At 45.1% G+C, this 25,740-nt stretch overlaps 3 protein-coding genes across 4 annotated transcripts in view; 1 reads left to right on the plus strand and 2 right to left on the minus strand.

Annotated features, from left to right (window-relative positions):
* Positions 1 to 5: 5 nt before the first annotated feature.
* Positions 6 to 16,733, minus strand: LOC140272372 (uncharacterized). The gene is made up of 4 exons (XM_072367795.1): positions 16,311 to 16,733; positions 6,879 to 7,728; positions 6,530 to 6,802; positions 6 to 3,863 (listed from the first exon to the last, which is right to left on the minus strand). Exons 2-4 carry the CDS (start codon positions 7,693 to 7,695, stop codon positions 1,885 to 1,887), a joined length of 3,069 nt encoding a protein of 1,022 aa, XP_072223896.1. The 5' UTR covers positions 7,696 to 7,728; positions 16,311 to 16,733; the 3' UTR covers positions 6 to 1,884.
* Positions 16,734 to 19,275: 2,542 nt separating this feature from the next.
* ogg1 (8-oxoguanine DNA glycosylase) lies at positions 19,276 to 23,804 on the minus strand. Its single transcript, XM_072367716.1, has 7 exons — positions 23,332 to 23,804; positions 22,875 to 23,242; positions 22,598 to 22,777; positions 21,802 to 21,980; positions 21,540 to 21,687; positions 21,410 to 21,459; positions 19,276 to 21,338 (listed from the first exon to the last, which is right to left on the minus strand). Exons 1-7 carry the CDS (start codon positions 23,439 to 23,441, stop codon positions 21,168 to 21,170), a joined length of 1,206 nt encoding a protein of 401 aa, XP_072223817.1. The 5' UTR covers positions 23,442 to 23,804; the 3' UTR covers positions 19,276 to 21,167.
* Positions 23,805 to 24,000: 196 nt separating this feature from the next.
* qars1 (glutaminyl-tRNA synthetase 1) overlaps positions 24,001 to 25,740 on the plus strand; it is a 152,520-nt gene continuing 150,780 nt past the window's right edge. For both annotated transcript variants that reach the window (XM_072367799.1, XM_072367798.1), the window contains exons 1-8: positions 24,001 to 24,192; positions 24,466 to 24,616; positions 24,768 to 24,877; positions 24,971 to 25,046; positions 25,125 to 25,189; positions 25,284 to 25,337; positions 25,448 to 25,511; positions 25,595 to 25,669. In XM_072367799.1, the coding sequence (XP_072223900.1) occupies positions 24,082 to 24,192; positions 24,466 to 24,616; positions 24,768 to 24,877; positions 24,971 to 25,046; positions 25,125 to 25,189; positions 25,284 to 25,337; positions 25,448 to 25,511; positions 25,595 to 25,669 (706 nt within the window). In that variant the 5' untranslated portion in view covers positions 24,001 to 24,081. The remainder of the gene's footprint in view (positions 24,193 to 24,465; positions 24,617 to 24,767; positions 24,878 to 24,970; positions 25,047 to 25,124; positions 25,190 to 25,283; positions 25,338 to 25,447; positions 25,512 to 25,594; positions 25,670 to 25,740) is intronic.

A 25,740-nucleotide genomic window follows, 5' to 3' on the forward strand; every position in this document is an offset into this window, starting at 1 on the left:
AGGTGTTGAGTTTCCTAGTTTTTATTTGAAACCAGACATGAAATGCAGCAGGAAAAACGTGGATAAAAGATCGATGGGCAAAGTGAACATCGCAAAACTAACACTGTACTTCTGCAAATTGACAAAAGACTTTGAGAGACTGGAGCAACCACATGACTATGTTGTAAAGCAGTTTTTTTTAGTGAGTACAGGGAAAAGGAAATAAAAAAGGTTCGTTGGAATGTGGACAGCAACAAAAGGCAGTGAATACTAAACAAGTCAAGCATCTCACGTCACAGGGAGGAACTCCAGGTCACCCAGAGCTAACAAAAAGCTAGAAAATTACTCCAAACAGGAACAGAGGTGTTGAAGTTTCATTCCACCTTGAGCGTTTCATGTAGGAACAAACGTTTAAAATGCATGTTTCAGGAGGGGACCGCCGGGCTATTTTCAGGCCCAGGGACAGTTTGCAGGAAATCAATATTTCAAATATGGTTCCACAGAAGTATTTTTGCCCTTTTTCTCAAAAACCTTTCACATCATTTCATGAAAGAAAACAACAAAGCATCAATTTAAATCCATTATATGCAGACCATTAACAGCACACTTAGTAAAAACTCATCGTTATCACAATCCTGAGCACAGCCCAGAAAGTCTTTGACGTAGCTTCTGCTGTCAAGTGTCAGCCGTCACAGCTCCTCATGTCCTGAACAGCACAGCTTCCACACGTAAGCAGCGCCACTTTAGATTGTCTTTCACAGTAACAACTATGACTATGGTTCAAATACATCAAAAATAATCCTATTTACATTGTAACTTATACATCATATAGATAGATAGATAGATATCTTCCTCTTGGGTAGTAAAATACTTCAGTCTGGAGTTCAGAGAAGTGCTCTGTAATATGTGAGGCTAATGCTAAGCCAGTCTTGAGTGTTGCAGCCCTGCAAAGCTGTGCAGCCCGTATTTATGCAACTGATACGTTTGATATTCTGGGTCAGAATATGCAAAAATGCCCTCAAAGGCATCAATTATGCAAACTTATTGATAGCAAAAGCTTTTGTCCTGCAGGGAGTTAACATAACAAAATGCATTAAACTCACAGATCATGGTAACATTGGACAACTTCATCAAACAGGCATATTATTCTTAGCAGCAGTTCGACATAAAAGCATGTGACCGCTGGCTCTGGCTGTTACTTACTGCCTGCATCGTTAAGTAACCGGCTTTAACATACAAGGCAAACTGGACAACCACAACAGCAGCAATAAGATATGGGCCTAGACGTACTGTTATCTGCGGATGGGTCACTTTGATACAAATGCTAAGATGCTAAAACAGCACAGAAATGCTGTGATAATGTATGGCACGTCTTCATATTACAAAACGAAACCGAATAAACTCTGAAAGCAACTAAATTCACGACCAATGATATGCAGACACAGAAACAGTAGAAGTGGGACCTTACAGACACTCACAATCACATTTTTTTGCATTACCCTTCAGAGATATGAACATCTGAACCTATTCTATGTATTTTACACATTGAGAGGATGAAATTTATCACTCAAGCACAGATCTGCTCTTAAGCCTTTCTGGTGAAACGTTTGTCTGGTCCCGCTGTGCTTAGCAGTGTAACACAGAAAAGAAAAGAAAATGTGCCGTGTCTGTGCTTTATCTCCCAGTTTTGTCTCTAAAGTGAAATGCTGACAATACCTGCTCTACAACCTCGGCTGACAAAGCCTTAAACAAGGTGAAAGAAAACTAGATGACATCTACTTATGGACAGTAAATGTTTCTGCTTTCAAAAGTACTTTTAGGCAGTTTTAAGTCTTGATCTGGAACAGTATGGGTAAATGGGTCTGTGTAATGTGCAGTAATTGGTCCCGATGTCTAAGTTTTTGCTCAAAGATCAATGATTTCGCTGCCGGCACTGGCAGAATCGTCATTTCGGCTGACTTCCAGGTAACTGCGTGACCCCACTGGCCTCGCAGCTCTCCCTCTCGCCCTCTCAGAGTCTGGGGTGATAAAGGGTCGCGTGTCGTCCTGTCCGTCCTCCCCCAGATTCCCCGTTGATGTTCTGGAGGGATGGAGGGACACTGGGCAGGACACTGACGAGGGCACATTTGCTGCTCCATTTCCAGCCCACCTGTGACCCTGGTGGGATGGCGTAGGGGGAGCAGTCACCTGCCTACTGGGCACACTGCTGAGAATGCTGCCCCCTAGTGGCATAGAGGACTCTGTCGGGGCATCGCTACTCTCAGAAAGCAGCTGAGGGTCACTGTTCCTGCGGAGCCAGGGCCCCGGGCTGACCCCCGAGCCTGGAGACGGGGACTGTGAAGGCTGGTTAAAAGGATGAAAAAGACTCCCCCCTCCAAGCAGGTGTTCTCTGTGCAGAGCCTCATCAATGCTGCGGGTGAGGTCAATGGGGGAGGGGGGCCGCAGATCAAACTCATAGAAAGACAGCGAAGTATCCCTGTCCTGATCCAGGCTGCCGCTCACAGAGCGCTGCGGGGGCTGACCCAGCGTCTGTAGTCTCAGCAGCGAGCCGGTGGAGCCATCACACACGCCTCGTTCTGCAGAGTGACCCCGGTGGTTGCGTCCGTGGTTGCTGTCTTTGACGCAGCGCGGCTGAGCGGCGTTCTGCTCATGGTTCTGGTTCCTAATAAGACTCTTGCTGATGTCAGCTCCAGGACGCTCCTGTCCGGTCCAGTTGTTCGGCACATCCCCTGCTCCTCCCACACCGTTGCTCTCAGACTTTCTGCAGGGCTTCCCCCTCAGGCTTTGGACTATCTTGGACCAGCACGTATGTCTTTGAGGAGAGCCTCCAGATTGGCCTGGAGACGGCAGGTCTGCTGCTGCTCTGCCATCTTGTCCTCCTTCCTCCCTTCCTCTGCACCCGGCTGGCCTCCAGAACACCCAGGAACCCATAAGTAGGAGGGCAAACCCCCAGGCCAGTTCCAGAAGTCGGGCCCAGAAGTGGACAAGCCACCACCCCCAGTTAAAGTGCGACGGGTCTCCTAACAGACCATAGAGCCACAGGGTAGCATGGACATGCAGCCCACAACACAATGCCCCGAGAACCGCACACACTGCCAGTGTTCTCGCCAGAATCACTCCTATTCTCTGACTCCCTCTCCAAGTCTTCCTGCTGGCCTCTTCAGGGACTCCATGGTGGGAAACAGCAGGGCAGCGTATACGTGGAAATACAAAGCAGAGAAAGCCCAAACAGATAGCAAGGCCCCAACACAGAGACATAACCTGCAGTGCGACAGGAACCACAGGAGACAGAGCTGGAGACAGCAGATCGGCAGCTAACAGCAGCGTGCTTTGTAGCACAGTCAGAACAGCTACCAGAGGAGGGCGCTCCAAAGTTGGAGGTAGCACGCTTACTCCAGCCACCCTCAGTGCAAGCAGTGCCAGGGATGCCTGAGTCCACACCAGCAGGTGTAGAGGCAGGTTGTAGAGGGCGGCAACTGCAGGGTGTGGGAGGAAATTTCTTGTGCCATACGGGTCAGTGAAAAGAAGAGCTGCTCTGAGGCCTCCAGCCAGGAACAACAGAGCATTGGCAAGTGCAAGAGCACCTCGATGAGGACAGTTTGTGCCAGGGGAGAGTGTGAGGCCGAGAGCAGCTCCGGCAAACAGGAGGAGAAACAGGCTTGCTGACCCATAGATGTGCAGCTCCCAGGTGAAAGCCAGCGTCCGGCTCAAATCACCCCAGTAAAGAAGTGTGCCGTTAGGGGAGGGTTTGGAACTGGGAGAGGGGGCTGGATTAAAGGTGGAGTGGGGAGCTTGGTGGGGATGCTCCACGTAAAGAGAGCGGTTCCTCTGAACAACACCAGCCTGAAGCGTTGGGCTGAATCTTGACTTTATGGCGGGAACGCCTGAAAAAAGAGACAATTTTGGTTATCTAACGTTTTAAAACACGAGATGAATATATGTCATTTAATTTATCTGGAGGGTAAAGGGAAAGTACACGAGGTACCACTCAGAGCCACAAGAGGGTTGCAGCTCACCATTAAACTCAAGAAGCAGGACTACTTGACCCTTTCAGATGTTAATGGTAACTTAATCAGTTCTGCCAAGACACACTGTTCAAGGTCTTTAAAATGACAAATAAACCTGCAGACCTTTAGTGGTGCACTAAATCTGCATCAATGTCTTTCCTTTTTCTTCTCTGTGACAGTTGGGATGATGTGTTAATATCCACAAAAAAGCACTAGAACGGAAATAACAAAGTTATACCACAGACAGCGTTCATTTGTGCAAGAAGTAATGTTCGGATGTGACATTATGTGCACTTATGTGACACATAACAGAGCAAAAATCTCAAATAATTTGAACACCAATCCAAGTTGATCAACATTAATAATAAAAAAATAACTAGGTAACCTAATTGGATTGGACCCTAGCATCATAGCACCAATAAAGCTCTGTTAGAATTTAAAATAAACCACAATAAAACACCTCTCCCTGCCTGTTAATTTCCTTAATTACACATTTTTCCACTACACCTTACCCTGGAACCTGGAAACTCACATGAACCACCTGTGCTACTCCACTGTAAAGATAAACCATAAAAACACATCATTACTGCAAAGTGTTACAGTTTTTAAATGCTTCTGAAGAAGAGCACAGGTAGGTACAACCTTTAAAACCTGTGGCTTTTTGTGCATCTATCTTGACGGATTTTCTGGAAAACGATACAATAAGGTATCTAAACTTGATAGATGATGGAATGACCGGATCTGTGGTAAATCTTCTTCTTTTAAGCCCATCTTCACCCAGAAGAAGACACCCATAAAGTCCCTCAGTGTCCCTCCAATCACACACACACACTTCCAGGCCTCCCAAAAGCAGGGTGAGCACTGCCTGCAGATCACAGACACACTTCTTTATTTACATAAAGGTATGTTTCACTTCCTCCCCTCCCTTTTTTCTTCTGACGGGAACACGATCCAGACACATTCCAGATGTGCTGGTCGGACTGCACAGCTGGGCACACTTAGGTTTCCCCCTGCCTTTGTGTTTTCTCTTTCAAGCACACACTACTTTACGCTGCTTTTACTGTATCTGAATTCACATTTGAGTGAAGCAAAAAGAAATAAACATCCTGTTTTATCACATGGTGATTGTGCTTTTAATGAGCCGGCGACACATCTGGACACATCTGGACACATGGACACGTGGGCCGATACGCAATCATGGGAGAATACTTTCCAAGGGAGTCTTAAAAAAAGAACTAAAACCATTTGGAAGGTCTTATTTCAATAAGTTACGCTCTGGACATGCATGCTCTCTGTCGGCTTGATCAGGAGAGAAATCCAGAGCTGGAAAGACGGGAGTTTCTGGGAAGTTTGACAGAGTTTCTGTGTCGGTGCCGGAGTCGTAGCCAAGCTAGCAGCTTTTCTATCTCCTTGATGATGTGTGACAGGTTGAAATTATTGAAATATTTAAAGTGTTTCATACACAGATTAAAATATACATGTTTAAAAGGTCAAGAGTAGAGTTTATATAAAGTTAAAAGCAACAGTTATTCATTGTATAGCTATTATTTTGTTACGGTTGACTAAAAATGTTAATAAGGTACTAAAAGTATGAATACTGTGTACACTAATTGCAATTTATTGAGAGTTTGATGGGTTAATTTTGACTAGCAGAGAGCTGTTTGGCGCAGAAAAGCCTGTGTGTTCGTTTGAATGAAGTGAAAATGGAGTAAAGACGTCGGCTGCGTCTTTGTCCTTCATGTAGCTCAAACGTTTCCACTCTCCCAAACTGTCGGAGCAGAGGGCAACAACAGATGCCTGCATGAACACAGCTGAATCAGTTTAAGTTACCGTTCGTGTCCTGTTCAGCCTCTTCCCCATGTCGTGTTTTAGCTGCCATTATAAAGAAATAAATCTCAAGGTCAACGCTGTTTTCTAGTGCCTGTGAGTCCCGATGTGAGTGGGACAAACTGGGCTAACTTAGCTCAGCTGCTGCAACATCAGTCATGAGTTTCAGCCTCTTATGTCTCTTAAGGTTTATGGAGGGGCAACTGAATGAGGCTAAAGTGGCAACAACAGGTCAGTCAGTGCCTTTTAAAATGAGCTCTGAAGGAGGGTCTGGGTGTTTAAAAGTCATAACGATGTTATTATGTATGTATTTTAGAGAATATGCCCCATGTGTCATACTTTTCCTTCTTCATCTCCCCTCCCTCCATCCCTTTCTCTCTGCATCTGGTTTCCATTAGCATCCCCACTCCTGCACTCCTGTGCCTGTTCCTTACTTCTAACACACTGTCTCCTCTATATTCCCCGCAGCCTCTTTTTCAGACCCTACTTTTTCCTTCTTGTCCTTTATCTCTTGCTGAGCCGCAGTCCTCCCCCTCTTTAACCCTCCTGCTCATACTTTTGTACCCCAAACAACCCTTTTTTCCATGGAAAAGCGTGTCCGCCTTTTTTTCCCCCTTCAAATTCTTCCATTTAAAAAAACCCAAAAGGCTCCAGCTGTACAAATAATTCCTGCTCTAAATGATCAGAGGCTCTAAAACATAATCCTTGTTCCTTACCTGTCCTGGAAGACTGCAGGGTGGTGCTTGGCTGTGCTGTTTTGCTGCTTTCTGTTGTGGTCTGGGAAGACGTCCCAGTCGCCTCCATCGTAGTGGTCAGCACACCTGTTGTGGATGTCTGGGTCACCTGTGGCGTTGAAGTGTTTTGATGCACACTTTGGGCTGTAACAGGTTGTCCTGCGGGCTGCAGATGTTTGTCAGGAGAGCCGGTAGGGTTCGAGGTGGGCTGGGGGGATGTCACAGCAGCAGAATCATTGTTTGCCGCCACTTTACCTGGAAATTGGAGGAAAACACATGTTGTGACCTCAACTTCGTATTGTTATGAAGCGTTCGTCCCGACTTTTCTTACCTGTTAATTCCTCAGTCGGAGGAGCTTTCTGTGTTACTGCAGGAGACAGTGTGGCCCTGGTCTCAGGCTGAAGGGTTGTGGAGGTCGTACTGGTTGTTGTCAGCAGGTGAGGCTTCACAGTCTGATCCTCCAGTGGTGTGGGTTTTGTCTCCTTAATTTCAGATATCATGGTCTGTGCCTGTGGCCGATACTGCGCCATTTCATCACTGATTGTTGGAAGAGGAGCAGGTGATTCTTCCTGTATTAACAATGCTGTGGGAGTTCTGCCTGATCCCAGTCCTTGTAGATCCCCATCCTCTGTCACACTGTCTGACCCCTCCTCTGGATATATATCATCTGCAGGCTCATCAACAGCAGTGGAGGGCCGAGTGGGCAGAGGTGGAGTTGAGCCTTTTGTAGCAGCCACTCTTGTTAAAGCCCTCAGGAAAGCTAAACTCGATGTGTCGGTCCTGGGCCTGGAGGCTGTGGGCTGGGTTACAATCCCTCCTCTGCTAAGATTCTGCGTAGAAAGGCCCAGTATAAAAGCGGGACTGGACTGTGTTGTTGGATGGGTCATTCTTTGTCCCTGTTCCACGGCATTTGTTGTCGCTAATCTATCCTGGATTCTAACTTTGATCGGCACATCACTGCGACCTCTGGGAGGCAAAGAGGGCCAGAATCGAACGGTGTCTTTGGTTGGTGGAGGTAAGGAGTCATGAGGAAGGTCCGGAGAAGAGGAGGAGGAGGAGCCAATGATGGTCTGGGTGGAAAAATGGAGGAAAACCAGGAACAGCAGGGACATGGGTGCCATGGTCTCCCTCAGAGTGGTGAGCAGCATTGATCCTGCAGGAAGTCCTTCACCATCCTTTCACTGTCGAAAAACAGCAAGCATGAAAAGTGTCAACACTACAGCCTCGGACAGTATTTATTAACAATACTCTCTGCAGTATATGCAGCTCACATAGCTGAGAATCCATCAGAGATCAGTTGGCTGTGGGCCAGAGTCGAGCTAATTAATCATTTTGTCTTTTCAACAAAACTCTAAAACGCAGTTTTTTAGCGTTTGGCGGCAAAACTCAAACCGTTTAACAGTGACTCACTTTACTATTCTTGGAAATTCGAATGCGCCGCTGCAAAGTTTGCTAAAGCTGAAATAGTTCAAGTATTTACGGCCGTATGAAATCTGAGGAGTGCATGTTGCAGCCTGACTTTGCTGACTCAGAGGGCAACCCACGGAGGTTTGACAGCATGACACCAGCAGACCGGCAGGGTGCGGTCAGGTGTATGGTTTCAGAAGACATATGCCATCCCACATGAACACACACAAAGACAAAGCTTTTGACTTCCAGGACAGTTTGCACTATCGAAATGATCACACCACAAGACCAAAAGCGGTCACAGATGGTTTCATTCAGTGGCAGATGGACACTTTCACTTTTGTTCTCACAATTTGTGCCATAGAATGTTCTCTGGAAGATTATATATTTGTTCCTAAGTAGTAGGGCTTCCCAGCCAGCTCTGTTTGAGTCATGCATGCCAGGAACTGACAGAGAGCAGCCAGGTGACTTGTAGAAACCCCCCCGAGCCATTGAGGATTGCGCAGTTCTACTAGTCATCAAACCAAACTGCTGCCACTAACATCCCCTCACATCCATCTTCTTTTTTTTCTCTAACTTACACAAACCTCCCTGGTTTGTGGCAGTTTCTACCGATGACTCACAGAGGGAGATAACCTCTGGGGGCAAAGTCAGGATCAGACCAAAACCTCAGCTGGAACGCAGCCAGGGAAAGAAAATGGGAAATCAGTGCTTCTGGGTGAATTCGTTTGTCTGGATCCATTCACAGCCGCGATGATTAGGTCTCAGAGAAATCACCGCAGCTGCTCACCAACATGTGCGAGTAATCTGAGTGTTTGTGGGGTCAAGAACAAAAACCACAATCTCCTGTTTATAAAACAGTGAAAGACATAATCATCTGAGGAGAATACAGTAATAAAATCACCAGAACACTATCTCACACTCCACCCACTCACAGCATAGTCTCAGTGTTTATTTTCCTTCCTGTCTCAGCCACCTTCTCCCCATTTCTGCTCCTTCCTCTTGTCCCCCATTTTACTTGAATTCTTTTAACTCAACTCAGGCTCAAACAGGGTCCAGATGATGGGGAGATGAGTAAAAAACAGGAAGAGAATGTAAAAATAAGGAGGTGGCGAACAGAGAGGATGGGAAATATGGATGAAGGGAGGATAATGTGATGCAGGGGGGATCAGTGACAAAATGAATGCTGAGAGAAAAAGTGAGGGCTGTAAATTTAGAGCATGGAGCGGGGGGGTGGGAGTAGTCAGTCGATGGAAACTGACAGAGACCAAGGAGCAGAAAGTTTGTGGAAAAATAGGGGAAAATATTCAGAATTAACAGCTTTTTTATGGTGCCTGCGTGGATCTATCCAGGAGGTCATGTGAATAATACTGAGCCTGTTTCAACTTTGCTCTGAAGTTATCTGGCAGGTGTGTAAAAAACATAAATCTGACTATTAGTAATCATCCCACTAACCTAATCCAGGGCAATTCAATGCAGAATAAGACTTGAACTAAAACTCGTTGCCAGAATGGATCCCCTCTCCACGCATCGTCCAGAAGCCCAAAGCACTTCCCCCAAAATGTTCTTCTTGACTCGATCTGGACAATTTGACTTTAAGTGTCAACCGAGCCAATACAAACAGAGTAAATTCAGGCAGCTCCCCCAAGCCGCCTGCATTCAAAGCCAGCGAAAGGCATTTCTAACCAGAGACAAAGGCCAGCTCATTTTTATCAGCTTTTACGGTAAAATTCTGCTTTTTTTTAACCCTTATTGGCACATCTTCTCCCAGAAATCCTTAAACAGAGACTAAATTACACAAAAGCCCATAAAGTGCATCAGGCTCAAACAGGGTCCAGATGATGGGGAGATGAGTAAAAAACAGGAAGAGAATGTAAAAATAAGGAGGTGGCGAACAGAGAGGATGGGAAATATGGATGAAGGGAGGATAATGTGATGCAGGGGGGATCAGTGACAAAATGAATGCTGAGAGAAAAAGTGAGGGCTGTAAATTTAGAGCATGGAGCGGGGGGGTGGGAGTAGTCAGTCGATGGAAACTGACAGAGACCAAGGAGCAGAAAGTTTGTGGAAAAATAGGGAAAAATATTCAGAATTAACAGCTTTTTTATGGTGCCTGCGTGGATCTATCCAGGAGGTCATGTGAATAATACTGAGCCTGTTTCAACTTTGCTCTGAAGTTATCTGGCAGGTGTGTAAAAAACTAAATCTGACTATTAGTAATCATCCCACTAACCTAATCCAGGGCAATTCAATGCAGAATAAGACTTGAACTAAAACTCGTTGCCAGAATGGATCCCCTCTCCACGCATCGTCCAGAAGCCCAAAGCACTTCCCCCAAAATGTTCTTCTTGACTCGATCTGGACAATTTGACTTTAAGTGTCAACCGAGCCAATACAAACAGAGTAAATTCAGGCAGCTCCCCCAAGCCGTCTGCATTCAAAGCCAGCGAAAGGCATTTCTAACCAGAGACAAAGGCCAGCTCATTTTTATCAGCTTTTACGGTAAAATTCTGCTTTTTTTTTAACCCTTATTGGCACATCTTCTCCCAGAAATCCTTAAACAGAGACTAAATTACACAAAAGCACATAAAGTGCATCAGGCTCAAACAGGGTCCAGATGATGGGGAGATGAGTAAAAAACAGGAAGAGAATGTAAAAATAAGGAGGTGGCGAACAGAGAGGATGGGAAATATGGATGAAGGGAGGATAATGTGATGCAGGGGGGATCAGTGACAAAATGAATGCTGAGAGAAAAAGTGAGGGCTGTAAATTTAGAGCATGGAGCGGGGGGGTGGGAGTAGTCAGTCGATGGAAACTGACAGAGACCAAGGAGCAGAAAGTTTGTGGAAAAATAGGGAAAAATATTCAGAATTAACAGCTTTTTTATGGTGCCTGCGTGGATCTATCCAGGAGGTCATGTGAATAATACTGAGCCTGTTTCAACTTTGCTCTGAAGTTATCTGGCAGGTGTGTAAAAAACTAAATCTGACTATTAGTAATCATCCCACTAACCTAATCCAGGGCAATTCAATGCAGAATAAGACTTGAACTAAAACTCGTTGCCAGAATGGATCCCCTCTCCACGCATCGTCCAGAAGCCCAAAGCACTTCCCCCAAAATGTTCTTCTTGACTCGATCTGGACAATTTGACTTTAAGTGTCAACCGAGCCAATACAAACAGAGTAAATTCAGGCAGCTCCCCCAAGCCGTCTGCATTCAAAGCCAGCGAAAGGCATTTCTAACCAGAGACAAAGGCCAGCTCATTTTTATCAGCTTTTACGGTAAAATTCTGCTTTTTTTTAACCCTTATTGGCACATCTTCTCCCAGAAATCCTTAAACAGAGACTAAACTACACAAAAGCCCATAAAGTGCATCCCTCTGACTGGCCGCAGGAAGAAGGCAGATGGTGCCACGGTCGGAGTATTTTTATCACATTCAGCCCCCGGGGGCCTGGGGACACTTCACTCTATATTTCATTTGCACTGTTATGAGTATGTTGTGTGGATGCCGTCACCCTCCCTGACACAATATGTCCTCTGTCCAGGGCAGGAAATGCCCGTGGATAATATCCAATACTACAGCAGCAAGCAACAATCTGAGGATTACGATAAACTCCTTCCCCATAACAGAGACCTACTGGTTACACAAGCACATGACTCAGTACTACAGCAGCTGTTACTAATCAGTTAATCGTTGCAGCAGTGATGTCATGTCTACACTTTGTATCACTCTGACTAGCTAATGTTCGAACTTTCCATAAGAATCAAGGCAGGGTGGGGGACATGCAGTCAAGTTTGTGGGGAATCTCCTTGTTTCTTGTAAAGCTTCGCTCCCTCTTTCTGCCAGACAGTCTGGAAGTGCACAGTTTCCACTGATTTCAGTGAATAAATCGGCCTGTGCACACAGGAATATTTGTCTTTTGACAGAAGACTGATCTAATGCTCTACTCCACAGGCTCTGTTTCGAATTGTGATACTTTTTTTTGGTAACGAGTAGCATGCTTTCTTAGAACAGAGCACATCGAGTACCAGCAGATGGCTGCTCTGAATTATAATCTTGTTTACGTGGAGATTGACCAAGTAGTTCCTGATTGAAATCACAATTTTGCCAATTTTGGACAGTAATTTACATCATATGAAGTCTTTGGCTTCTTTCTAAAGGGGGTTGAATGTAAACCTGTGTGTTTCAACGTCAGGTATTAGGGCAATTACTGTTTTGGTTCTTTTTCTGAGTTTACAACTTCAGCTGTGGTGCTTCAAACTCAATTATGCTAATATTGAAACCAATAACTAGCTTTTTCTGGCTCATTTTATGAGACTTTAAAGATAAAGAGCTTATAATCGTTTAATTACACGCGTGTCATTTATGAAGAAGAGACATTTAATGACATTAAACACAAGTGACGCAATCTGTTTGGTTTTTAAGGGCTGGAAAAGTCAAATACGGGGATTATTTATTGCCTTAGATGTCCACCTATAGCTGCAAAGCCTTCTCTAAGTCACTGGCCATTTGCATTTGTCCTAAAAAACTAAATGTACCCAGAGTAAAGCAGGGTGTTTGGCTTTGATACTAAATCCATGACGTTCACATAAATAGAAACTCACCCAAATGCACTTTATTGAATATAAGAAGTTACACAGAAGATAAATAAGTGATTGAACAAATGCTCCAATCGAGGGTTATTAAACATAAGAGGACAACAATATGTCATTAAAGGAGAAGCAGTCAAACAGCAATCAGTGGGTGGAATACAGTGATGGGATCATGAGTTTCTGTTCAGTTTATCCAGCTGTTATATGCAAAGTGACAGCAGATGGCACAGATCACTGCAATGAAGCCATTATGTAATAACTGTGGTGGTGCTGGGGGAAAAAATGTACTTTATTCACTTTATATTTTGAGGACAATGAAGGTCCATGAAATTTAATGGAAATCTATCCAACAGTTTCTGAGATGTTATGTTTATGCATTTAGCTTTTACTTTAGTTAAGGGGGTCGTGCCTCAGGACCCTACTGGAGACAGTACCTTTCATGCATTTCTCCCACATGAAAGGTGGGAATCAAACCAGTACACTATCCAGATATTGATCACGAGCCAAAGTGGTGGGCCGTCACTTTAATGTGGCCAAACATTCGCAGCCAACATCTCCACTCGTGTAGGTGAGAGTATGTGGATGCTGTCAACAACATGATGTGGTGGCGCGCCTTTATTTCTTCTTTTCTGTATCACTTCTTGACTCTTTTTCCACGCGAGCGACGAGACATGACAACTTCCTTTGTCTTTTAAAATGTTTACTTAAAAACAACAAAGCAAATGTCAAAAGACTGTGTTGCTTCCACCATGTTCTGACTAAAAAAAAAACTAAAGTCAATTAGCCTACCGTAGTTAACGTTATAATGACGTCACATCATACAAATTAGCGCGTAGAAAGATTTTTTAACCTTTTACACATTACTAATTGTGTATTTTAAACCAACATACTCTAAACCTGTTATCATCATTAATATTTAACTGTTTTTAACTTAAATTATTATTGCTTAACTGGCTCTTACACGTGAGATGGCTCCTGGTGTCGTATTGTCTGTGAAGGTGTTAGAAGGAGTTAGACTCAGCAGAGAGGCGCTCAGCTGCAGAGTTAATGAATGACAGGAAAGAACACGACTGTCTGTGGCCATCATTTGCTCCTCGTTTCCTGTTCATTTGTCTGCTTTTCGACTCTCTGCCTCCGCTGTGCCTTTGTTTTTGGTTCTGTCTGGTAAATTATTAAAGTTTATTTTCCGTCCATCACCTGCAGGCCTCCTGCCTTTGAGGGGAAATCCTACTTTTCTATGCTCTTTTCAGATCTTTTCAGATCTTTTCAGTCTCTGTGAGACTCGGGGCAGAACAAAGGGAAGTTATCCAAACTTTGGACGGTAGAAATCACCAGGCTGCAGTTTAATATCTAATAAAACGCTGTAATTTTACATGTTTTGACCTCATTTGGACCAGATGAGGTTTTTATTCTGCCTAAAACATTTCCTGATGGTCGCATCTACACATGTTCTTATCTTATTGTTTCTTTGTGGATAACAAAACGGATACAGTCAAAAGGTTTCAGAGAGAGGACTATATCTATCTATCAGAGGAGCGTGTCGTCGGGGTTCGCGGCTCCACCATCAGCTCGCCACACAGATGCATGTTGTCCGCATGCTTGTTTGTACTGCGGAGAGCGCAGAGGTGGGACCGTGAGGAAGTGGATGTATGTGAATATGTAATACAGGCAAAGAGGGGAAATGGAAGAGGGAGTATGTGTGGTTATGTTGGTATGCGAGTGGAGGGGGAGGTCGCTGGTTCGACCGTTACAAAATTCCACACCTTGAAATAACACGTGGACTGAAAACAACTCCCACGTTATGATCTGGTTACCATATAAAATCCAAACAGGCACTTAACTATTCGGTTTAAACTGCGATACATCTCAAGACCCGCGGGAAAGTTTTCCAGGTGGGGGTCACCCAACACTCAAACTCGTCCATTTAGCTCTTAAGCCAAAATAAAGCTTCCTGGGGCGCGGGGGCTCTGCTGCACGGGGTTCAAATCTCCAGCAGAGCAACCGACCACACAGCGAGGTTGTGCTATAAGAAAAGAAGAGGCTCCAGAGCCAGTCATAAATTCTTTTGAGCCCCTCTTGAAGTGGATGCCGAGCGTAAAAAGTGCTGATCCCCAAAAGATCCTTGACAGACGTTCTGCCGCATATCAAAGGCTGAAGGTCCTAACAGTAAAAACACAAAGCAAGACGGGGCACAGCCCATGAAAGCTAACACAGACTGGGAATATTGACATATGATAAGTAAGCATGGGAAGAAAGTTCCCTGCCAGTTTTACCCCAAACCCTTAGCAGTTCAGGGGTCAAATTAGCAGTGAAACACTCCCTGAGAGAGTGAGTCTGGTGACTGATTGGGACAACAGCAACACCACATTAAGCCACAAAATCCTTTCTGGGCAAAAGAAAATCACTAGTCATAAACCGGGAGTTAACCACAGCTCCAGTGGAGACTCTAACTCTAACGACTGGAGGCAATAAAATTATGTAATTCCGTGTAAATGAGATTAGTATCTCATTGGACCTTAATCTGCGCACAACTTTAAGAGATCCAGGGTCGTAAAGGAGCTTGCAAAAGGACTGTTTTAGTGGGGCTGGTGCATCACTGACATATGCCTCCAGTTATGCTTTATTTTCCACTATCAGGGTTTTCTGTTGAGGTATCTGCCTGCTGCCAGCTGGAGGGCATTTTCAACCTGTGCTGCCAGATGAGAGGCCTCTGCTCCAAAATGTGATTAATGGCTAAATAAACCACTGAAATAGACAATAAATGGGCTCATCAACGCTATGCCACGTCGTTATGACTCATCTGCAAACACCATTTTACTTTTGCTTTCACCCCACTTCTGCATGAAAAACGCAATCAAAGCAGCAACGAATCTTACTCGAGCCGCTTTAAAAAGACGTGGACCTCTTATCTGATTCAGAATTGGCAGTGTTGTTTTTTCTCGTAATTAAGTCATCTGGCAGGGCTTTCTGCCTGTGGGCGAAACTCCGCCTGAGCGTTGTGTGGGAGGCGCATTGGCCTATTTCCCTGCTCCCCCCACCCCCCATTTAAAAAAAAAGATGCAGATAAGAAACAGGTGAATCTCTACCATCTAAACGAGTATCGCGGCGATATTTTCGGTAACTCTGGGTAGATATAATGCGAACCCACGCGGAAACAAGACGCCGCGCACCTGCCAGAGGTGGCCAAATAAAGGGCCGTCTACTTGTTGCTGATTCACCTCCAAATTAGTCAGAGCGTCTTAGTTTCTGTGGTATTTGGACATCTGGAACATCCAGAGCCATCCAAAGAGCCGACTGTTGGAGGTTATGTCTGATCTGATGCGTCACACGTGATTAATTTTCTGTATTTGCTTGATAAGGTCGAAGCCAACAATGTTTAATTTAGTTTCAACAGACTGACGTCAGCTAAAAACGCGCACGTAAGAAACTTTGCAGTAGTGATGGGTTCCTGTTCTTAGTTCTACTTTTATACACCGCAGTAACTGGCTGGCATCGCAGCGATCTTACTGTCCGGGCAAGAGGCCGCGAGCCCTTAATGATGCGGACGCTCGCTCCCGTAACTTGACACGCGAAGTTTCCTACTACGCAGGTTAAGGTAAACGTAAGGGGACGTAAAAAAGCGCAGCGTGTGAAATGCTGTCTTTCAGAGCATGCAGACCTCTCGGCGGCACAGGTACAGGTAACGTCACGCGCGTATCACTGCGCAAAGTATCGCCGCATAGCAGCTATCCCGCCGCTGTCTCTCCTTGCCTTACAAACATACCTGCAGGTCTGTGCGTCTCCTCCCCGATGGCGTCCGCTGCGGCCGGATATGAGCCTTAGGACATGCAGAGAAAGTGGAAGAGGGAAAAACGTAGTCCAGGTTACGCGCTTTTTAGCCACAGGATACAATCACCAGCGGTGAAACTAGTCCTCTGTGCACAGACAGAGATCGCGTTCAGCAGCCTTGTACGATTGCCAGCTCTTTTGCCACGAGCTTTTTAGGATATGTACGCCCCCTCCAACCGCTCCATCTCTCTCCACATCGCTCCCTCCCTCTAATTTTTTCCTCACAGGAGGATAAACACGATTGCCTTCCTACCAACCTACCGCCTGGCACGTCTGTTACGCAACGCCAGGCGGATACGCAGTTTCACAATAAGCACCGTATTATTCCATCTACCTTCACAACGCATCCCGCTCAGACGGAGCCCAGTGGATAATATGACGACATGTGCACTGACATCATCGCGCAGAGTGCAGTGCCACTATCCAGGTTCTGGGGTTGTTCTTCTGCTTATGGCAGCGAATAAGATGCATAATGTATACTTTGTGTGGTGTTTCAACTCACTGGGAAGGGTGGAAAGATGTTTCTCGGGACAAATGCACCTCAAACAGCTGGCTGTGTGACGCAGCAGCTGCAGGGACAGTAAGCTGAGTGCAGAGCGGTGTATGAAACTATAGACTTCATTCTCCCGTCCTTCCTCCCCAGCCCAGACCTGTGGAGGGGAGCAAACCACCTTGGGGAAAGCTGACACTGTTTCCTCATTCTATAACTCGTCTCAGTGCCCCACCTGATTGTCTATCTGTCTTACAGCCACACAAAATGTTCTTGTTCGGACAAGTTGAGTCTGCGCATGCGCAGACTCGCACCTTACTTACAAACACGTCTTATTCCCAATCACCCATTCGCTGTGTGTTTGTCTCTTTCATTAAATCAACTGAGTCCTAAAATAACCCGTGCAGCTCAGAGGATTGCCCTAAGGCCCTTACAATGCTACTGAGCCAGCAGGAGACGCTGAAGGTTGTGGGCAGGTGGAGCAGGAACGCTTTAGGGTGGTAATCACATTATGAACATGGATTATGACTAATATTCTATCGGTAGTGGAAAAGACATCGCATTGCACATATTCTACAGCAGCCATCAATTTCTAAAGAAGGGAAAATCTGATTTCATGTAAGATATGTCGCGGCATTTAGATAACGAGCAGATTGGGGACTTTTGTCAGTGGTTTTAATATGAATGGAGTGTCAACTCGCTCAGGTGAACTCAGCCATGCTGGAGAAGCAACTGAAGCGTGCTTTAAAAACGATGCCCTGACATGATGAGAATCAGAAAATACTTTATTAATCCTGAGGGGGTTGCAGCTGGGAAGGGAGATGTGACACTGTTGTGATGCCAAAGCTTTCAGGAGTGTTTCCAACGAGTGTAATCTCTCAGTTTTGACAGATTACAGAAGCCTCATCCCATTTGATGTCAAAAACGGCTTTTTCCAAACAGATGAGTCATAAAACAACGGCCAGTGCAGGCGTGTAAAATACCCTCCGCTCATTATATCAAGGACCAAGACCCCTATATGCAAATTATGAAGATTTGTTGGTTTTTTGTGAGTGTCTCCATCTTACAGATGTTTTCCATAACTGCAAGTCTTCTTCTGGTTGTTTTGAGTTTTATTTTTTTATTTTGAGCTCCAGTTTTGTTCTTCTTTGCCTAATTTTGGTGGCATGCTCAATTTTCCCGGATGTAAACTACTTTGTTCCTGCTCATTTAATGTCTTACTTAGTGTCTGATACTTACCAGCTGTGTGAAGGAGGAGGAAACTCATGCAGTCCAACATAAAACACTTTGATAATAACACACTCCTCATTAGTGAGTCCTGGGGAGGCTCTACACACCTTATCTTCTGGCTATGAGCCTGTGGACCCTGCAGCATCTTCAGGGTCAAATAGGGGAAGGTTTTACCTTACTTAAGGGCAGAAACACCCTCAGTGAGACAGCGATTGCACAGACTTTTGGGCTTTGAAGATCCCTCCAGATCTGATGCATCATTCTGTGGTTCTGATACAAACCTGGTTGGCAATAAAAGGCTTCTGTGAGTCAGCAGAGTTCTTCCTGCATCATCTCCACAGCGGCTGTTTGAAGGTGACCATCCCTCATGCACCACACTTACTTTGATCATTTCCCACGTCTTTCTCAATCATTTGGTTAGATTTCTCCTCCAGCCTTCGGTCATTTGTGGACCACTTAGGGATTTATGTATAATTTTAGCCATTTGGCATATGGTTTTGTTCCGTTTGATTGCTTTTATGACACAGTTTGCTTGTTTTGTCTCATTTTCACATTTCTTTTATCATGATTAATTTTTGTCTGATTCTTCTGATCATTTGTGTTTTTTTAAGTCTAATTTGATTGCTTGCTCTGTTTTTTGGGATCCTATGGATCACTTTGGTAATTATATGTCTTATATGTAGCCATTCTATTTGCATTTACAGTCATATTAAATATGTTTGTGGCCCTTTTGTGTTGTTGTTGCCATTTTCACTTTATTTACAACTAGTTTTACATAATATTTTCTGATATACTTCTAGGATAGTTCTTCGGTTCTTAGATAAGCTTCTGGGGTTTACTCAGCTGGAACTGTGTTTTCCATCCAGTCTGAATCACCAGCTGAAAAACAGGGATTATTTTAAATGGTAGATAGAATTAGATCAGACAAATGACGCCTCTTTCATTAAGTAGAGCCGTGCTAATCTCCATCCACACACTTCTGAGTTAGGAAAGCTGAACCACCTCTGTAAGCTCTGTGTTCTGAGTCCTTCACTTTGTAAACGGGGTTCAAAACAGAGGAGCGTGTGAAAAAGCTGCTGTTTTTTTAAAATATGTAATATATCCTTTAAAGATTAAAAGAATCCAGAGATATCTTTACAAGCAAAATACATGCCCAAGACAAGCCGTCTGCATGACAAACAAATATGATTCTGGAGTGCATATCACTGCTCTGAAAAATCTCTGAAAGCCTAAAACTGTTATCAGTGAACACAGCTGGATCCACAAATCCAACTGGAACCTGCAGAGAAGAAGAACGTCCACCAACAAAATCCATGGAAGCTGCTGCCTTTTCTGGGTCTGAGCCCATTTAAGATGTTGGCTACTTTAATGACGGGGAAAACTGTCCCGACTGCTCCATAAAAGTTCATAAAACTTACAAGTTTGGAAATGATTAACCCTGAATTTTCTGTGTTGAACGTATAAAGCAGAAAGCTGGTAAACAGAAACATATACAGAATGAGCTTCTTCTTTTGTTTGCTATACATTTTTGTAAAGAACAATAAGAAAGACATTTGTTATGTTGGTTTTATACTATATTCCCTCTAAAGTAAGGTTTAAAAGGTGTTAATCATTGCATTCTGGTTTTATTTACATTTTTCCTGCAGTCCAATCTTTAGGGAACAGGTCAGGCTGGTGGGAAAATGACATATCTGTTCTTTTATGCAAGATCCACTTAAAAGAGAACCTGATTTTAATCACAATCTTGATAACAACTCTCCAGAAGCACCTCTGCCGTGTCGTCACCACCTTCTGGAAACAGAGAAAGGATATGCCCCGAGCTGAAGCTCCAACAGTGGCCCCTCCTGGTACTTATAGGAAGAAACGATGTCCTTTACTAAGAGAAAGCAGGCACATTGAGGTCTTTCAAACGAACGACCCCCGAAGGCATAACACAAGCTGAGACTCATGTTTTACATAAATCACAAGCCTCCGATGCTTCCGCCTGCTCAGTCTTTACCTCCTGCACACTTTCACCTATCCCCCATTTGTTTACTTTCTTCAATAACCATTTTCTTGTTCTTTCATCCCTATTTTTTATATCCTGCTTCTCTCTCTTCTCTGCTGCCCTGAAGCTGGGCTCCAGCTTCCGCCGAGCTCAACTGGAACAGGGATGAAAGCTTACTCACGTATTCATTAACTCACATGACTGCACTCACATGGCTTCCACAAATAAAACTCGGATGTAAGGCGTGCACATACAGATGCACGCACAGATGCAGCAGCCACTTATGCAATACATCTGCTTGCTTCAGCAAACACGTCAGGAGACATTTGTCAAGTTAGGGGTTGATGATCCTGTGTGTTTCTGCCACATCTGAGAAAGATTCCCCTCAGTTTTCTTCTAAAGAAATGAAAAATACTGCTGGGTCATGCTTCAAAAACCCAGAGACTCGGCCATGTTGTCACCAGAGACAGCAGCGCTGCCCTCAAGCACTGACAGAAGATAACTGCAATCCCTGCTATAAAAAGATCAGCTGACACAGTCCATCCTGCCTTTAGATAGACATACAGACACTTTGGCACTTCGCATGCATCCAGCCAAGCTGCTTCTCACGATCCAGCACACAGCGGTGCTGCTGTGATGCGAGGATTTCTCTGAAGAAACACATTTCAGCATCCCTCTGCTTCCATGCACACAAATGCAAAGGAGGGCTGGGACACAGTGGACTGAGAGCCAGGGGGCTTGTTTGGAAATGATTCACAAAAGCAGAAGCTTGTTTTCGTATTAAAAGAAGAAGAAAAGGGGAAAAAGGCTGCCGGTGTAGTCCTTCAGAGCACCGTTCAGTAATGTGTGCTGTCACCTACAGGCCGTCTCAGCAACATTTTACATCTTATTTATTTTATGGGCTGTTTTCAGTAAACACTGTAAAGTACAAAAAGTATATTTCATATCTACAAAACTTGATTTCCAGTGGATTTCCACAGCCACAGATGACCGAACCCTGAGATATGTCGTGTGTGAGTGATTAATCATCTGCACATTTCATTTTAATGGGGTTCAAATAAAGCTCGGTCAGTATCTGTCAGCACCTATTTCTTGACTGACATTTTTTTCCTTTTTTTCTTGTTTGTCCCATCTCCATCAAACTCTCTTTTTATTTTTGATGCCCTGCACTTTTCTTCCTCCTCCTCCTTCGGCTGCTTCAGATGTGTGGCTTCTTTGAGGCTCTGGAACTTCTTCAGGTCAGCACAGAACAACACCTGAAACAGACGGAAACAGCGGTCGTAACGGACCAACAGGAAGAGACAGAAAACCAATGGGCGTAACTCACCGAATGCGCCCAGCCGGCGTAAGGCCCCCAGAGCTTTCTAAAAAAGTCTCCTGTGTGGAAACAGTTGATAAGATGTCGTGTTTGTGGACGAAGAGGACCGACACTTCAAAGAAGGTGTGAGAATACTAACCGATTTGTTTGTGGAGTTTATCTGTGAGGCTCTTTTGTCCATTATCAGCAGCATACTTATAGTCCCGCTTAGCGATCTGCCACACGTGTGTGTCCACGGGGACGGCCTCCGGCTTATCCAGAGACATGAGACACACACAGTCTGCCACCTACACCGTGACACAAAACCTCGATTAGACGCTGCCATTATCTCACGTCTTAATATTTGCCCCCATTAGTATCAATAAGCTGTGAGAGGCTAAGTGCTTCTTGTCCTGCCGTACCTTGGTGCCAACACCAGGGAGAGTCCGGAGAGCGTCACGGGCCTCGAGATACGGGACTCTGCGTAAACCCTCAAGCCACTGGAGCCCGTGGGTGTCCAGGATTTGCTTCGCACTCTGCTGGAGGAACCGGGCCCTGTATCCAAAGCCGAGATCCCTGAGACGCGCCTCGACACTGCTGTCTGCCGATCGGAGCAGAGAGAACGACACATATGAGTGAGACTTTAACGAAAAGGTCCAGAACATACATTTCATGTGCTTCAGGACAAATCAGCCATTTACGCTGTGGCTGAAGATTTCTGCTTTGAATCTGCAGAGCACCGCCTACACCTCAGAAAGGCGAAGCCAGACAGTCTGTAAGTTCTACGAAATCTGTGGAATACACCAAGTCTAGTGGACTGGATAGTGTAGTGGTATGACTGCCAACTTTCATGTGGGAGATCTGGATTCAAATCCCCTGCATGAAAGGTACTGTCTCCAGTAGGGGTCCTTAGGCAAGACCCCCTCACCCTATCTGCCTACCTGTAAGTCGCTTTGGATAAAAGCTTCTGCTAAATGCATAAACATAAATTCTTGCTTCTTCCAGATTGTTGCTTTTTTTGTTTTTCATGTGCTGCAAGCAGAGATGCTGGAACAGGTGAGGCAGAGCAGGCAGTAAAAGCCAAAGCCACTTCAGTATTAATCAGTATTAACACAGTAATAAAAGTAAAGGGGCAAAAACTATTCGAGGGGGACTTGACAACTCTGCACGTCTAACACTGATGCTGCCAGCAGGATTATAAATTGATGTGTGAAGCACCTGCAAGTGCAGACAGGGTAGGAAAGTCATAGTATGAGGTTTGATCCAGCTGGCAGAGCGGTGCACCCAGGTTCTGACACAGTCTCTCCACCATGCCCTGAATACGGGAGATGTGGTTGTTGGAGGTGCAAATGAAGGAAAACAGGCATTCAGTGGGGTCCTGGCGCAGCATTCGCACACCTGGAGTAACACCAAACAATAGGGTGAAACACATGTGAGAAAACATTGCGTCTCACTGCAATAAATCAAGTGCATTCATGAACAAACACTCGCTGACCGGTGAAGATGTCCGCAATCTGCTTGAAGTGGCAATCAGCTGCTCCCCATTCCTTGTACAGATCCCCCAGCTTCACGTGCAGCTGGAAGTAGTCTCTCAGCATCTCTGCCTCCACATCCCTGTTCTGCTCAGCGGTCACAGCCTGTGGATCCTCTTCGTCCTTCCACGGAGCGCCTTTAAATCTCTTCTTAACGGCCCCGTTTCCCTCCTGGAGGGAAACGCCAGCTCGTCTCTTATTGTCACCTGCCTCCTTCTGCTCGTCCTGGTTTGTGTAGACCTGGTACCAAAGAGTATCATCTGTCTGAGTCAGAGTCCACACGCGCCCTCCCATCACACCGGTCCAGTGTCCCTCTGCAGTTTCTTTCCAGCTGCAGGATGAGACGTGCGTTAATGAAAAGGCCGATAGGATGAATAACACTGTCGGTGCACTGGCTGTATCTGAGTCTGACCAACCCACCGGAAAGACTGTCCGCAGGCAAGAGTGAGATCCAGACGTAGTTCTGATTTTAAACAAGCCACAGATCTCCACATTTTTGCCCCCGACGACAACACCGCATGTTTGGCCATACTTGATTTCACGCTATTAACCTCCCTGCTGTCTGCTTAGACGCTAAAACCCATGTTCACTGACCCACCACAGTGACTGACGTACAGCAAACAACAACAAAACAATGCTCGAGAAATGAATTTGCTGGGATCTACACTGTTGATCAGTTCGTTTAAAATAACTTTCACGGAGTTAACTTGGGGTGGACTATGACGGACAACAAAAACCTTACGCTGCGTTCGAAAGATTCACACATTTCGGAGAAAAAGTTTTCGGAAAGAGCTAAGATCAAGTATTTGTAAATAAAAGTGTTAGACATTATCAACAATAATTGATTATGGGCTAGATTTCAAGTTTATTGCCGGAAATGAACGAAATCGCAATCTGATGCAACATTACTCTGATTCTGGGTAGCCCCGCCCTCGCTGACAACAACAAACTGGTGATTGGCTGTTGTTCGCAGTAGGCGTGTCGTTTTTATCAAGCTTATCTACAATTGGTCAACACGATCCTTACCTGCGGTTTCTCATTGGCTAATGTGTTTGACACTATTTTTTTCAACGGTAGTATTCCGGAAGTCGTCCCTTGCTCTTTCTCTAAGCAGACCAGCCGTGTGCGGCAGAAGCGTGTTTGTGTGGTTCCGAGTTACCTACTGGACTAATGGCGGATACATTGACACTCTTCACCTCCATTGGGCTCAGTGAGCAGAAAGCGAAAGAAACTCTGAAAAATGAAGCGCTGAGTGCCGCACTTAAGGACGCAATTAGTCAGGTAAATGCTATCGGGGACAGCTTTGAAATGTGGCTGACATCCTGTATTTAGCTCACTGGTTGTTATGTTTATGCATTCGATTTGAAAGATACCGTAGTTTTGCATTGTCATGGCTCACTTCTTTCACTTTCATAACTTTTATCTATGTTTCACACTCCTTTCCTTGTTTCCAGACAATCCCCAGTTTGTCCGATATTAAACACAGCCCAATGAAGCAGGGTTTTGAAGGGGAGACTAATTCAGTTCTGGTCTTTTTTAATTAATTTTCATTAGGCACAGTGTGTCCATGGGGAATCAGGAGTGGACAAAGCCATGGGCACATTGCTGTACAGTATGGCTTCTCGCCTTAAAGACACCAAACGCCTGGCTTTTCTCACGGACAGTATTGTTCTGCGCAAAATCTGCACAGAGCTCCAGCTGGCTGGTAATTTTTTATATATTTTTACATGTTGCATGTTGACTGATGAAGTTTACAAATGCAATACGCAAGAAGGTTCTGCACCAGCCTCTGTGAACCACTTTAATTGATTTACCCGCCCGCTTACTGATTTTTCTGCCCCAATGTTTCTTTGCAGCTGCTTTGGACTTTGTGAAGAGTCATCATCACGACCCCATCAGCCAGAAGGAGTTTGATGAAGCATGTGGAGTGGGTGTAGTCATCACACCTGAGCAGATTGAGGATGCAGTAAGTGCACGACCTCCTGTTGACTGAAAGCATCCCTTTTTTTGCAAGTTTAACCAACCGAGAGGTGTTTAGTGACAGAGGAATGTCCTGCAGGTAGAGTCTGTGGTGAAGAAGCACAAGGATCAGCTGTTAAAGGAGAGGTACCGCTTCAACATGGGACTCCTGATGGGTATGATCTCACACCTCCTTCTTTGAATCTTCCTGCAGCCGTAACAGACCTGAGAACGTTTGACTCTGTCTGTTGTAGGTGAAGCACGTTCAGCCCTTAAATGGGCTGATGGAAAGGTGATCAAAAATGAGGTGGACATGCAGGTGTGTTGTTGTTTTTTGTCAGTAGAAGCAGATCCGTTGTTGCGGCTGGCTTTGTCTCTCTGTAATCTAACAATCTGTGGCTCTGGTCTTAAAGGTTCTGCACCTCTTAGGACCCAAAACCGAAGCTGACCTGGAGAAGAAACCCAAGGTAAGCCGGCGCCAGAGGGCACCTCAACATTTTCGAGGGCAGTTACTCAGAGATGGAGTCTCTGGAGACCCAATTAATGGTGTGGGATCTTACGTCTGATCATTTTGCAGCCGCAGAAGGCGAAAGGGGCGGAGACTGATGTCAAAGCAAAGAAGGAGGAGGCGGCAGTGAACGGTAAGCAGAAGGCAAAGCAAACAGGAGTGAAGTGAACTTCTTTGAGCTGCACGAGTCTCTCAAACTGCTCTTTGGTTGTTCAGGTGATGTTCTGTCCGGGGAAGGGAAGTCACTGATGGAGCAGCTCAGAGGAGAGTCCCTGAAGTTTCATAAACCGGGTGAAGGAAGACAAACTTAACACCTGAATATCTAAATGAAGTGGCAACTTGTTGCATTTAAATGCATTTAT

The sequence above is a fragment of the Leuresthes tenuis genome, unplaced genomic scaffold (genome assembly GCF_036924035.1).
Source record: "Leuresthes tenuis unplaced genomic scaffold, fLeuTen1.0.hap1 SCAF_16, whole genome shotgun sequence".
Classification (NCBI taxonomy): Eukaryota; Metazoa; Chordata; class Actinopteri; order Atheriniformes; family Atherinopsidae; genus Leuresthes; species Leuresthes tenuis.